General features: G+C 47.2%; 1 protein-coding gene across 1 annotated transcript; it reads right to left on the bottom strand.

Moving 5' to 3' along the window:
* Positions 1-212: 212 nt before the first annotated feature.
* On the bottom strand, positions 213-2,629 carry CITED2 (Cbp/p300 interacting transactivator with Glu/Asp rich carboxy-terminal domain 2). The gene is made up of 2 exons (XM_079781600.1): positions 2,382-2,629; positions 213-1,906 (listed from the first exon to the last, which is right to left on the bottom strand). The coding sequence occupies exon 2, from the start codon at positions 1,896-1,898 to the stop codon at positions 1,080-1,082; it is 819 nt and encodes a 272-aa protein (XP_079637726.1). The 5' UTR covers positions 1,899-1,906; positions 2,382-2,629; the 3' UTR covers positions 213-1,079.
* Positions 2,630-12,112: the final 9,483 nt, after the last annotated feature.

The following is a 12,112-nucleotide window of genomic DNA, read 5'->3' on the forward strand; positions in this document are numbered from 1 at the left end:
CAAGAGACATGTTCCAATGATAACAACTAAGCATTATGCCAATTATGTTAAATCCTGCTCCCCGCTTAAGCTCATCATGACCTGTTTTAGTGTCCAGTAATTTACCCTTTGGAAGGCTTACTCTCATCAATAAAGTGTTCAACTTACAGAGGAAAAAAAAGGAAATCCACCAAAGGGAACAACCAACCCCCAAATGACTTCTAGAAAACAAGTATTTCTTAACTTTTTATTGACATTGGCAAATTAAAATAGAATAAATTAACAAGTATTTTTTCAAAAAAATGTTTTGTACAAAAATACTGTCAAAATTTCCTAAAAAGCTTTCAACACAGTAGTATCTTTTCATGTACTGAATATAACTATTAGCACAGTGTCAAAAATGTTGAAGACAGAAACAAAATAAAAATCTGTGAAATGTTTGCCACTGACGACATTCCACACACCCTATTATTGTCTGTACATATGGGGGAGGGGGGGCAGCCAACTTGAAAGTGAACAGTATGACTTTTCCTGATCCAGAACGGCTTGGCCCACATCTGTTTAATCTTCCAGTTTAGCATATTTTAAAAATTAGTCTGTACTCAAATGCATAGTTAAAAAAAATGAAGCGAGATGGCAGAGTTTGTGCATCTGCCCTTCAAAGTTCATGCAACCAACTAATGCAATTTTTCCTTCCACTCATAAATTTGAATGCAGTTCAGTCATTTGAAACCATCTACAAAATCCACAAGATTAAGCAGTTTGCCAAGATTAATATCTAACAGTTGAGCACTGGAGAAAGTGAGGAAACAAGGAGTAAAAACAAACAACAACAAAAAAAAGACCAAGTTAGCTAGATATTTCAACTACATAAGGGAGGTGAATGTCAAGGCTACAAAAACGAAACAAAAACAGGGGGGGAAAAAAAAAGTGGCAGCAATTTTTTTTAAACCAATTTGTACAAGTTTATAGTTTACTTTGTTTCCAAGTTCTCAAACCTTTCAGGATTTGAAAAGTGAGATACTGTGTCTAAGGGAATGTTTTTAATTCACACCGAAGAAGCTGGAGGGTTGGATTTCTTTCGCTGGGTTTCGATCGCGTCAACAGCTGACTCTACTGGGCTGCTGTTTGCACACGAAGTCCGTCATGAAGTCAAACTCATTTTGCCCCAGCCAGAGTTCAGGCAGCTCCTTGATGCGGTCCAAGCCCATTTCTATCACTAAGGACATGAGCACTTCCTCGTCGATGAAATCAGTGTCTATGACATTGGGCGGCAGCATTGCAGCAGGGACGTGGGCCACAGAGGCGGGCATGTTGCTGCTGCCGCCGCCGCTGCCGCCGCCGCTATTGCTGCTGCCCGCGCCGCCGCCCGAGGTGCCGCTGGAGCCGCCAGGGGTGCTGCTGCCACCCGAGCCGGGGGTGGTGCTGCCGCCGCTGTGTTTGGGGTTGCAATCTCGGAAGTGCTGGTTTGTCCCGTTCATCTGGTGGCCCGCAGCAGAGTGCAAATCCGGCATGTAGTGGTTGTGGGGGTAGGGGTGATGGTTGAAATACTGGTTGTTGAGCTTCTGCAGCTGCATGCTGGCCGGCAGGGAGCCTCCCTGGCTGGCCACCGGGGGGCCCATGAACTGGGAGTTGTTAAACCTCGCCGCGGGGGCCAGCGCGCTCGGGGGGTGCCCGCCGTTCACAGTCCCCGGCCCCATGGCGTGCCTGATGCCGCTCGTGGTATTCATGCTGCCCGCGCCGTAGTGTAGGTGCTCGCCCATGAGGGCGTTGAAGGCGTGTTGGGGCTGCTGCTGCTGCTGGTGGTGATGGGGGCTCGGGAACTGCCCCATGCCCATGCGGTGGGCAGGGTGGTGGTGCAGCCCGTTGGTACCGTCGGGGAAGCGCCCGTGGTTCATGGCCATCATATGGTCTGCCATTTCCAGTCCTGCAAGGGAAAAGGGCAGACGGTAAGACCCGCGCCACACGTGTCGCCCACCGGAGCGCACCCCACTTTTTTCTTGCCACTGCCCCCCCGCCGCCCCAAGACCCCCGGGCGCACGTCGGCTGCGAATCCCCATCCCCAGGATCCCCCTAGGAGCTAGCGCACCAGGACTCGCCAACACGGCGGACCTGCCACCCACCACAGAGCCGGGCGCTGCACAAACAGCCCCTTCCCCGGCGATCGGGCGGGAGGACCGGAGCCCACACCCCCCTCCGCTCTCCTAAGTCGCCTAATAAAGGAAGTGCCCCGTAGCCCTGCCGCGAACTTCAGGCTTTAAATCAGCCCTCCTCATCCTGTGGTTGCACATCCTGTTGTTATTCCCCAGCTCCGCCTCACGCTCTTCCTCCGGGCAAACCCAGCCCTCGGAGGACTGGGCTGGCAGGAGCCCCGGCCAGCTTCGCCGGGCGGGCGAGCTTACCTTCCGTCTTAGCGATTTCTGCTCCGAAGACCGAGGGCGGGATCGTCGGGTCCAGGACCGGCTCAGCAGCACATAGAGGGGGCCTTCCTGGCGTGCAGGGCGCTAGCTGTCGCGTTGTCGGCGCTGAGGTCTTGCAGCGGCCGCAGGGGTAGGACCGGAGAGCCGCTCTCCTTTATTTCCCCTCCGCTGCCCTCCCAGCTCAGCAAGACTGCCCGGCAACTGCCAACAATGAGCTGTGTTTCTTAGGGCTTTGGCCACAGTTAATATAAGGATCTCAGGAAGGGCGGAGCGAGGGCCTCCCGGCCGGGAGGCAAAAAAAAGCGGATTCTGGAACTCCGGGCACGCCGGACCGGGTCGTGGAGCTGCGTCCCCCCACGGCCAGAGGCACGTGCACAGAGGCTGCAGCGGGCCGGGGTGCTGCCCCGTTGTCCCCCCCAGACTGGTTTCCTCCCTACCCGCAAATGTGGGGACGGCCCTGTCACGCCGGATACAGGGAGAAAATTCCTCCTTGGACTCCTAGCCCGCAGGTATCGCCTTCCCGGAGAGGAGCGAGGAAAACTCACCGCCCCCCAGCCCCCGTACGGCCGGATCCCCCATCCCAACCTCTTCCACCGGGTTCACCTTAGCGGTTTGGGCTACCTTCTACGGGAAAAGGGGGTTCTCTCGCGCCCTAGCCCTCCATAGTGCCCTTCTGCCTCCCCGGTTTTGCAAAAGCTTCCTTGGGCTGAGAGCACGGCTGTGTTTTCCTGAGTGGGGTTTTAAAGCCCGGGACAAATAATGTCCCCCGCCCCCGAGCGCGCTTTCCTGGGCTGTGCCTTTGTGTTTTTGTAGGGGCAGCAGGAAGCTGATCTAGATAGACTCCTTGTAGATGCATTTTTTCCCTCACTCCTTTCAAGGACAGGAGCTGGGGGCGGGGAGCGGCACGGGCTGCAGGTGGACCGAGCGCGCTCGCGGCCCGGCCGCCTCCATTCTTGCGATTGGGAATCCGGTCCGCGCTTTCGGGCCCACCCGCCGCTCCCGGGGTACGTGTGCTTCAGCTAAGTTTGCTTTGCAGCTAGCTCTTGGTAGCTTTGGCATCCGAGCTGAGGCGTCTCTGCTCTGTAAACAAACTCAGCGATCCTCGTCCCCAGATCCACCTTTTTGCACATACACAGTTTCTTGCTTCTGCTGTTGCCCTTGATCCGGGAGGTGGGGGTGTGTGCAAACTTGCACAGCCTCCCTCTGGGCTCTGCCTGAGGGTTTGGGGTTGATTTAGAAGCGAACGGGTTTGTAATTAAGAAATTCGAAGGCTGCGTAAGGCTGCCGTTGCTGGAAAAGGAAAACAAATAAATAACACGGTAATCGTTTGGTAAATAAAGTTGTTCTGGAGGTGGACGCGTAGCTGCACGTCCCATATGGCACCGCGCGCGCACACACACACTCCTGGGACTCTTCCTTTCCAGTGAAATTGTTCGGCGGAGCAATGGGCGATTATAATAACCGTGCTTCCCATAACGTGACACAACTAGCCCGGTCTTCTCTTTGGCTCACTGACTTGCAAATAAAAGCCCTAACTCGGGTCTGGGCCACAACCTGGTCGGAGCTCGCTCTCTTGCTTTCTAAGTCGGGAAGCCGAATTGTTTCCCCACCACCGCGAGGAGGCTGCTCCAAGCCTTTCTATTGCTCTTTATGTGGTAACAGCGAGTTTAGCATGTAGCGCTCCGAATAAGGACTTCTGTTCAGAGTTGTTTCTTCCTAACTCTATAGCCATTGAAGACTTCCTGCTGCCAAGAGCGAGTTCCCCGCCTCCCCTCCCCCCTTTTTTTCTCCCTTCGCCTTCACGAGACTTTTAGGCCTTATGTCTTGAGAACTGGAAATCCTGATACATTTTCCCTTTCAGGAATTTGCAAATGAGACTGAATACTGTTTATTTTCTATTACCTCTATTATATATATACTGTTCCTCTTTTTCCTTTTCCAGGCTCTCCAACATGTATAACAGTGTATGCAATAATTTTTAAACCTCAGAAGATATTTACTTTTTGGAGACTTGTGCACAGAACACATGCATTGTTGGTTGCAACCATCCCCTATTGTCCTCTCCACCCACTGCCTTTACCTGTAGGTCTTGGACTTGAAGTTACAGAATCAGAGTCTTAGAAGAGACCTATAAAAAATAGACTCCAGAATATCAGAGTCACCTCACACTCAAAAATTGCCAGATACATTGCTTACTACCCCTTTGTCATACAGCAGTGTCTTCAAGGACCAGCTCTTGAATGTCTCATGTAAAGAAAGGTGTAGCTCCATCAGTTCTGTTGCTTCCACATAATATTGGGCAATGCCTTGGAAGGTCACCTCCTCCTTCCCCACCCCATAAAGGGGAAAAAAATTTGTTCTGGGACCTGCTGGTTAGACCATGGCACGCTTTGTCCATTTATTCATCCATCCAATGAATGTTTCCCAAGTGCCAGGCACTTTTCCTGGCGCCTGGAGAGACAACTAAGATAGGAACTCATGGTCTGAAGGAGGAGATGGACAAACAGCCTTGGACACACTGTGATCAATGCCACAACAGCATTAAACACAAGCACCGCTGGGAGCACATAGGCAGGTCACCTATCCTGGTCTTCAGGGCCTTGGGAAGGCTTCCCAGTGACTAAGTTGAGGCCGGAGGATGTGTAGAAGTTGGGCCACCCCGGGAGGGGGCAGAGATGAAACAGGTTGGAGAACTAAACTGGGCTGGATCCTGTGGGCTTTGGTCCTCAGTTGAGAAATTTGGATTGTATCTTGAAGACAATGAGAAGCTGGTTAAGGCTTGTGAACCAGTAAGGTGATCACATTTTTGCTTTAGAGAGATCAGGACAATACTGTGGAGAATGGATTGAGAAAGTAAGACTGGAAACAGGGAGTCCAGTTACAGTCATCCAGGGGTTTATCCTGTGAACCTGGGTGATACAACCATCAAGCAGTATGACCAGCAAACTGGTCATACTTCATTTTCCAAGGGCTTTCATAGCAAAGTACCCATAAACTTTGTTTATGCTGCTCAGAACTTTATTTTCTCACTTTTCTGGAGGCTAGAAGGCCAAAATCAAGGTGTTGGGAGGGTTGGTTCTGAAGGTTGTGAGTGAAAATCTGTTCTACGTCTCTCTCCTAGATTTGGTGGTTTGCTGCTCATCTTTGGTGTTCCTTGGCTTATACATGCATCACCCCAATCTCTGCCTTTATCTTCTCATGATGTTTTTCCCTGTGTGATTGTATCTGTGTCCAAATTTTCTCCTCCTCCTCCTCTTCCTCCTCCTCCTCCTCCTCCTCCTCCTCCTCCTTCTTCTTCTTCTTCTTCTTCTTCTTCTTCTTCTTCTTCTTCTTCTCCTTCTCCTTCTTCTCCTCCTCCTCCTCCTCCTTCTTCTCAGTCTTCTTCCCCTCCTCCTCCTCTTCCTCCTCCTCCTCCTCCTCCTACTTCTTCTCCTTCTTCTTCTCCTTTTTCTCCTTCTCCTTCTTCATCTCCTTCTCATTCTTCTCCTCCTCCTCCTCCTCCTCCTCCTCCTCCTCCTCCTCCTTCTTCTTCTCAGTCTCCTCCTCCTCCTCCTCCTCCTCCTTCTTCTCAGTCTCCTCCTCCTCCTCCTCCTCCTCCTCTTCCTCCTCCTCCTCCTCCTCCTCCTCCTCCTCCTTCTCCTTCTTCTTCTCCTTCTCCTCCTCCTCCTCCTCCTCCTCCTCCTCCTTCTTCTTCTCCTCCTCCCCCTCGTCTTCCTCCTCCCCCTTCCCCTCCCCCTCCTCCTTTTCCTCCTCCTTCTTCTTTCATATTGGATTAGGGCCTATCCTAATGACTTCATTTTAACGTGATTACCTCTGTAAAGATCCTCTCTCCAAATAAGAAATAAGGTCACATTCTGATGGACTGCGGGTTAAGATTCCAACATCTTTTTTCTCTACCATAACAGTGGTAGAGAAACTGAATAACGCAAGACCCCTGCCATTATGGAAGAAAGATGCTGCCTGGAACTCTCTTCCCAGCGATCCTGCTGGCCCACACTCTCATTTCTTCCTGTCTCTGCTCAGATACACCTCAGTGAGGTCTTCCTGGCTAGCCTGGATAGCAAGACCCTTTGTTTTCTTACTCTGTCTGTTTTCCTCCTTTATCCCCACCCGACATGCTGCATGTTGGATGTCATTGTCTTCCCCAGTAAAACGGCAGCTCCAGGAGAGCAGAGACCTTATTCATTCAGTGTCTTAAACAAGTCGTGGTGTGTTAGTCTTTGACTGACTAGATCAATGAATGAATGAATGAGTGGAATAAAGCGGAGGTGTCAAGGGAAGCCAAATGAACAGTTTATGGGGGGGGGGGGGCGGGTCAGGGAAGATTTTTCTGGAGAAGGTTACTTCCAGGGCTAGAGGAAGAAACAGCGAGTAGAAGGGAGAGCAGCAGCTGGCCGCTGTTTGCATTGTGGCCTCTCATGCACGTGGGGAGAACTGTGATCTATTTGGGAAGATGGCTCAGCTGTGGGTCAGGATTGCTGGCTGCTGGTCCTCATTGATGTAAATGTTTGATTGAAACACACCTTTGAGAAGTAAGCCTCAAGCTTCAGCTAATTCCTGAGTTGAGGAAGGCTGACTGAAAGGCCCAACTTCAAAATTTATGTGAAAGAGTTTGTACATGTGTGGTGGGGTGGGGGTAGGGTGGGGTCTCATTCTGAGTTTTGTGCTTTACCTAAAGGACTTCACTTTCATCACTCTAGAAAAGAGAATTTTGAGTCTCAGAGGGTTTTAAACAAACAAACAAACAAACAAAACATGTCCACTTTCTCAGAGGGATGAGTTAAAATGGGAGAGAAAGAAACAGTCAAAGGCGACACTGGTTGGGCCCCTTCTCCTCTTCCCTTCCTCCCAACACCTTGGCTCTGGGCCTTAGCTGGTGAGGAAACAGTGCTACCCATGGTCCCACCATTCACTCAGCCATCACAGTGAGTCAGTATTTGAGCATGAGGTGTGACAATGGCCCCTACTTCTGCCTTTTTCGTATTTCCTCGACTCCCTCATTTGTGGGGTCTGTGATGAAAAGTCCGATATTTTACTGATCTGTGGAATAATCCAGGGTGGGAAATATTGGTGGATTCATAGTTCCTGATCTAGAAACTATGGATGCACTTTAATGTCAGGGTGATAACATCTATAATAATAAAAGCGTAATATGCTAATTAGACTGGATGTCCTTCCGGTGACCTTCTGGACCAAGCTCGGGTCCCAGGTGCCAGAGGGAAGCCGGTGCTGGCAGCCAGGGGAAGGAAGGCCTACTCTTGCATGAATTTTGTGCATCGGGCCTCTAGTGGTTAATAAAACAACTGAAAGCCATATATGTACCATTGCATTATCTTCAAGTTTAATAAATTATGTTTTACATGTATGTGTATATGTCAAAATTATATATATATTTATATATATATATGTATATATATATATTTCAGTTTTAAGCCTGTGAATTGGTTATTATTAATAAAATACAAATTCACTTGAAATTAATACTAAACTAAATTACTGTTTTCTGTTTTTATGCATTTTTGCCAGAAATATAGTCATTACTGCAGGGGGTGTCAGTGAAATGTTTTATTAAAAGGGGTCTTTAAACTTGATGAAGTTGATATTGTCTCACCTGAGACGCTGGTTAAACTGAACATTGCCCCTGTAACTCCTGATTCAGCAGGTTGGGAGTGGAGCCTGAGCTTCTATGTCTACTTTGAAAAGCTTCCCAGGTGGCTCTGATATTTATTCAGGTTTGTAAACCACCAGCCTAGTCCACAGGTGGGTGGCAACTGGGGTTGTTCTCACAGGTGTCACTGGTGTAGCATGAGCCTGGTTCATGCTCATAAAGCCCTGTTTCCCTGGATTGCTGCCTCCCCCACATCCCATGATTGGAATTTGCCCATCTTTGAAGATCTAGCTCAGATGACGCCTCCTTTTGCACACCTTCCTGATCCCCCAGTTGGAAAGAATTCTGGCTCCATTGGTGCTCCCAGGGCATTTTGCTCAGATCTTCCTTTATGCCTTACTCTGGCTTGCAGTGTGGGAATTTGTGCCCTCCTGTAGCCTTCACTGCAATGGCAGAGGTTCCCTGGTGAGCCCCACGGAGCTGCGCAATGTCGTGTCTGAACAGCTTGTGTTAGCCTGCTGGGATGCCGTAACGAAATACCACAGAGTTGGGTGGCTTAAACAATAGACACTTATTTTCTCATAGTTCTGGAGGCTAGAACCAGGATCAAGATGTCAGAAGGATTGGTTTCTTTTGAGGCCTCTCTCCTTAGCTGGCAGATGGCTGCTTTCTTGCCATCCAGGTTTTTCCTATTTCTTCTGTGCTAAAGCCCTGGGTAGATATCTCTTTGTGACCCATCCATGTGGACTCCCTTTCATTTGATCTCCTCTTAAGACCATATATCTAAATACAGTTATATTCAGAAATACTGAGGGTTTAGGATTTCAACATGAATTTTGGGGAGCACAGTTCAGCGTGTGACACACCTCATGTGTAGATTCTTTTTAGGTATAGTAGTCCCTCTTTACCTCCAGTTCTACTTTCTGCAGTTTTAGTGATCCATGCTCAACGGCAGTCCAAAAATATTAAATAGAAAATTCCAGAAATAAGCAATTTATTCGTGTTAAATTGTGTGTCCTTCTGAGTAGCGTGATGAAATCTCACGATGTCCTGTTTGGAGGTGATGCATTCCTTTGTCCAGCATCTCCACATTGTACTAGTATCCGCTCCCCGCCCGTTAGTCATTTAGTAGCTGCCTGGGTATCAGAGTGCTTGTGTTCACGGAACCCTTGATTTTACTCAATAATGGCCCCAAAGCACAGGAGGAGCAATGCTGGCAAGTTGAATATTCCAAAGAGAAGCCGTAAAGCTCTTCTTTTAAGTGAAAGGGTGCAAGTTCTTGGCTTAATAAGGAAATAAGAAAAGTCGTTTGCTGAGGTTGCTAAGATCAATGGGAAGAATACGTCTTCTATCTGTGAAATTGTGAAGAAGGAAAAAGGAATCCATGTTTTGCTTTCACACCTCAAACTGCACAGGTTAGGGCCACAGTGGGTAATAAGTATTTAGGTAGGCTGTGAAAGGCATTACATTTGTGAGTAGAAGGAATGAACAGAATACGTGTTCCCATTGATGGCCCCATGTTGTGCCAGAATGCACTGAGCCTGAATGAAGACTTTGGGCAAGGGATCCCCTGAAATGGGTAACATCAACCCGTACTGCACGTGAAGGGATGTTTATACAGATTCAGGAATAGGTTTGGACTGAAAAACATACAAACTACGTCTGCCGATGAAGAAACTGCTGCCACCTTCCCAGCAGGGTTGAAGAAGTTGATTAAGGAGAAAGGATGCCATCCAAAGCAAGTCTTCAGTTTTGATGAAACCAGGCTTTTCTGGAAGAAGATGAACTTAAGTTCATAAAAATGCAAAAGAGGCATCAGGGTATAAAACATGGAAGGAAAGATGAGCTCTGTTACTATGTGGCAATGCTGCAGGGCATATGGATAAAGCAAGGAAAGTGTACAGAGCAAAGAACCCACTGCTAACAAAATCAAAAGCAAAAAGTATCTGTTCATGTTCTGGCAGCAAAGTCAGATAGCATGTTGTTTATGAAATGGTTCTCCAATGCATCATAAGAAGGATGAGTACAGTAAGGTATATTGAGCGAGATCATATTCACATAACTTTTATTACAGTATATTGTTGTATGTTCTTATTTGTTACTAGTGGCCCGGTGCATGGATTCGTGCACACTGAAAGGAAATTAATTAGAAGAAATATTTTAATATCACTATTCGCCCTTTCTCTGTAATAGAAGTGTCAACCAAATTCACAATCGACAATGACAGATCGAAAAACACGTGTGCGATTGGCACCAGTGAGAGCTTTATATGCATCGCGCATGCGCGAGTCAACTTAGCCTTTTATAGATATAGAATAAACTTGCTTAATGAGACCTGCTTTCTGATTTAGCTAACCTTTTTCCAGCCCAGTGAAGCACTCCAACTTCTCTTTCAGGTAATTGTCAGCAACACAGCAGTAAATATCAACACAAAGCAGATTATTATTGTAGATCACGCAGGGAGAACAAAGGGTAAAGTACTTAACTGCAGCAGTGTTTGACTATACTCTGTGCAGTGAGAAAACCTGAAGTCATTTTCAAGGTCCACCATTTCTTACTTCTTTTCAGTCGGGTCAAGTTTCTAAACTTTTTAAATCTCCGTTTTCTGGCTAATGAAAAGAAAATAGGATTCCACCGAATCTCCTATCTACCTACTCCAGGACTTCTGTGAGGATCAAATGAGATGAGGCATGGGAAAACACTTCACAGGCATTTGGCTTGCACCTGGCTATAAAGCAAGTCACGTTCTTGGGCTGAAGAAACTCCAAGGAGGCTAGTTGCTAGGGAGAGGAAGCCGGGTGTTGCTACGTGATGTCATTACCCGGCACCCATAGCGACTGTGTCCAGGCTGGGCCGTGGGCCGCATTTTGCACCATGGGGTCTCTGCAGCATTGGCTGTGATTTGGTGGGTTGTTGCTCTGGGGTGGTGGCGGGGTCTGTGTCCCACTTGTGGGAAGTCAAGTGTTGCTCTTTCGGCAGCAGGTCCTCAGTGCTGTTTCTTTGTAAATGGCCAGTGCGCATAACGGCAGCTCCTGCTTTGAATGTCTGCCCCCTGGTGGTCAGTGTGCATCATAGCGACCAGTCGGACGGTTGGAGGGACACTTAGCATATTAGCCATATATATATTGTTAATCTCTTACTGTGCCTAAGACCTAAGTTAAACTTTATCATTGGTATGAATGTATAGGAAAAAACAACATATATAGAGTTAGGTACTACCCATGATTTCAGGCATTTACTAGGGGTCTTGGAACGCATCCCCTGCTGATGAAGGGGACTACAGTAACTGGCATTTTATTAGTGTACAGCTTTAACAATACATTAGACAATATTCACATTGGTTATGAAGGTGTGGATGGGGTATGTTGGAAGGCAGAAGAAAAATTCAATGACCTTAACTAATTAGAGAAATGCTCCATCTAAAACAGGATTATATTCAATAGGAAAAATTTCAAAGGCCCCATGAGAACAATAACAAATTACATGGGTACTGGATGGGAAATTCTTGGCTAGATATAATAAGTCCAGCCCCCCCAAAAAATTATGGGTCCAACTGAGCTATTATTGGTTGAATGAGAGGCAGCAGTGGAATGCTGTCCTTAAAAAGGAAACAAATTGTAGTGTATTAGGAGGGAGAGTATCACATGGTAGAGCCGAAGTAATCCTTTTGCTACACTTGGCTCTTCTCAGAGATTGTGGTTGGTGTGTAACATTACATTTTAATAAAGTGTTACAGAAACTAAAGAAGGTTCATTTCAAAAAAGGAAATATGTTTTAAGGGGATGGGAAATGGGAATTATAATGGCTATTTAATCTGGAGAAGAAAAGGCTGACAGGTGACTTAATACATATGTTCTGGTGTACACACAGGGAAACTAATATGGTGGATCCTTTCCAGATGTTTCCCTTTTCCACTGAGACAAAGAAAAAAGGAAAGTGTTTTTAAAAAGAGAGCTTTAGATCAGTGGTTTTCAAATTGTGTCCTGCAGACTTTTAGTGTTCTTATCTTGACTTTTATGTGCTTTATATGTTAAGGATTTCTTATTTGAATTTGTTTTAAAACCTTGTTCTTATGTTAAACAGTTGTGAAAAGAAAAGCTTTTGG

The sequence above is a fragment of the Cnephaeus nilssonii genome (assembly GCF_951640355.1).
Source record: "Cnephaeus nilssonii genome assembly, chromosome: 9".
In the NCBI taxonomy this organism is placed as follows: domain Eukaryota; kingdom Metazoa; phylum Chordata; class Mammalia; order Chiroptera; family Vespertilionidae; genus Cnephaeus; species Cnephaeus nilssonii.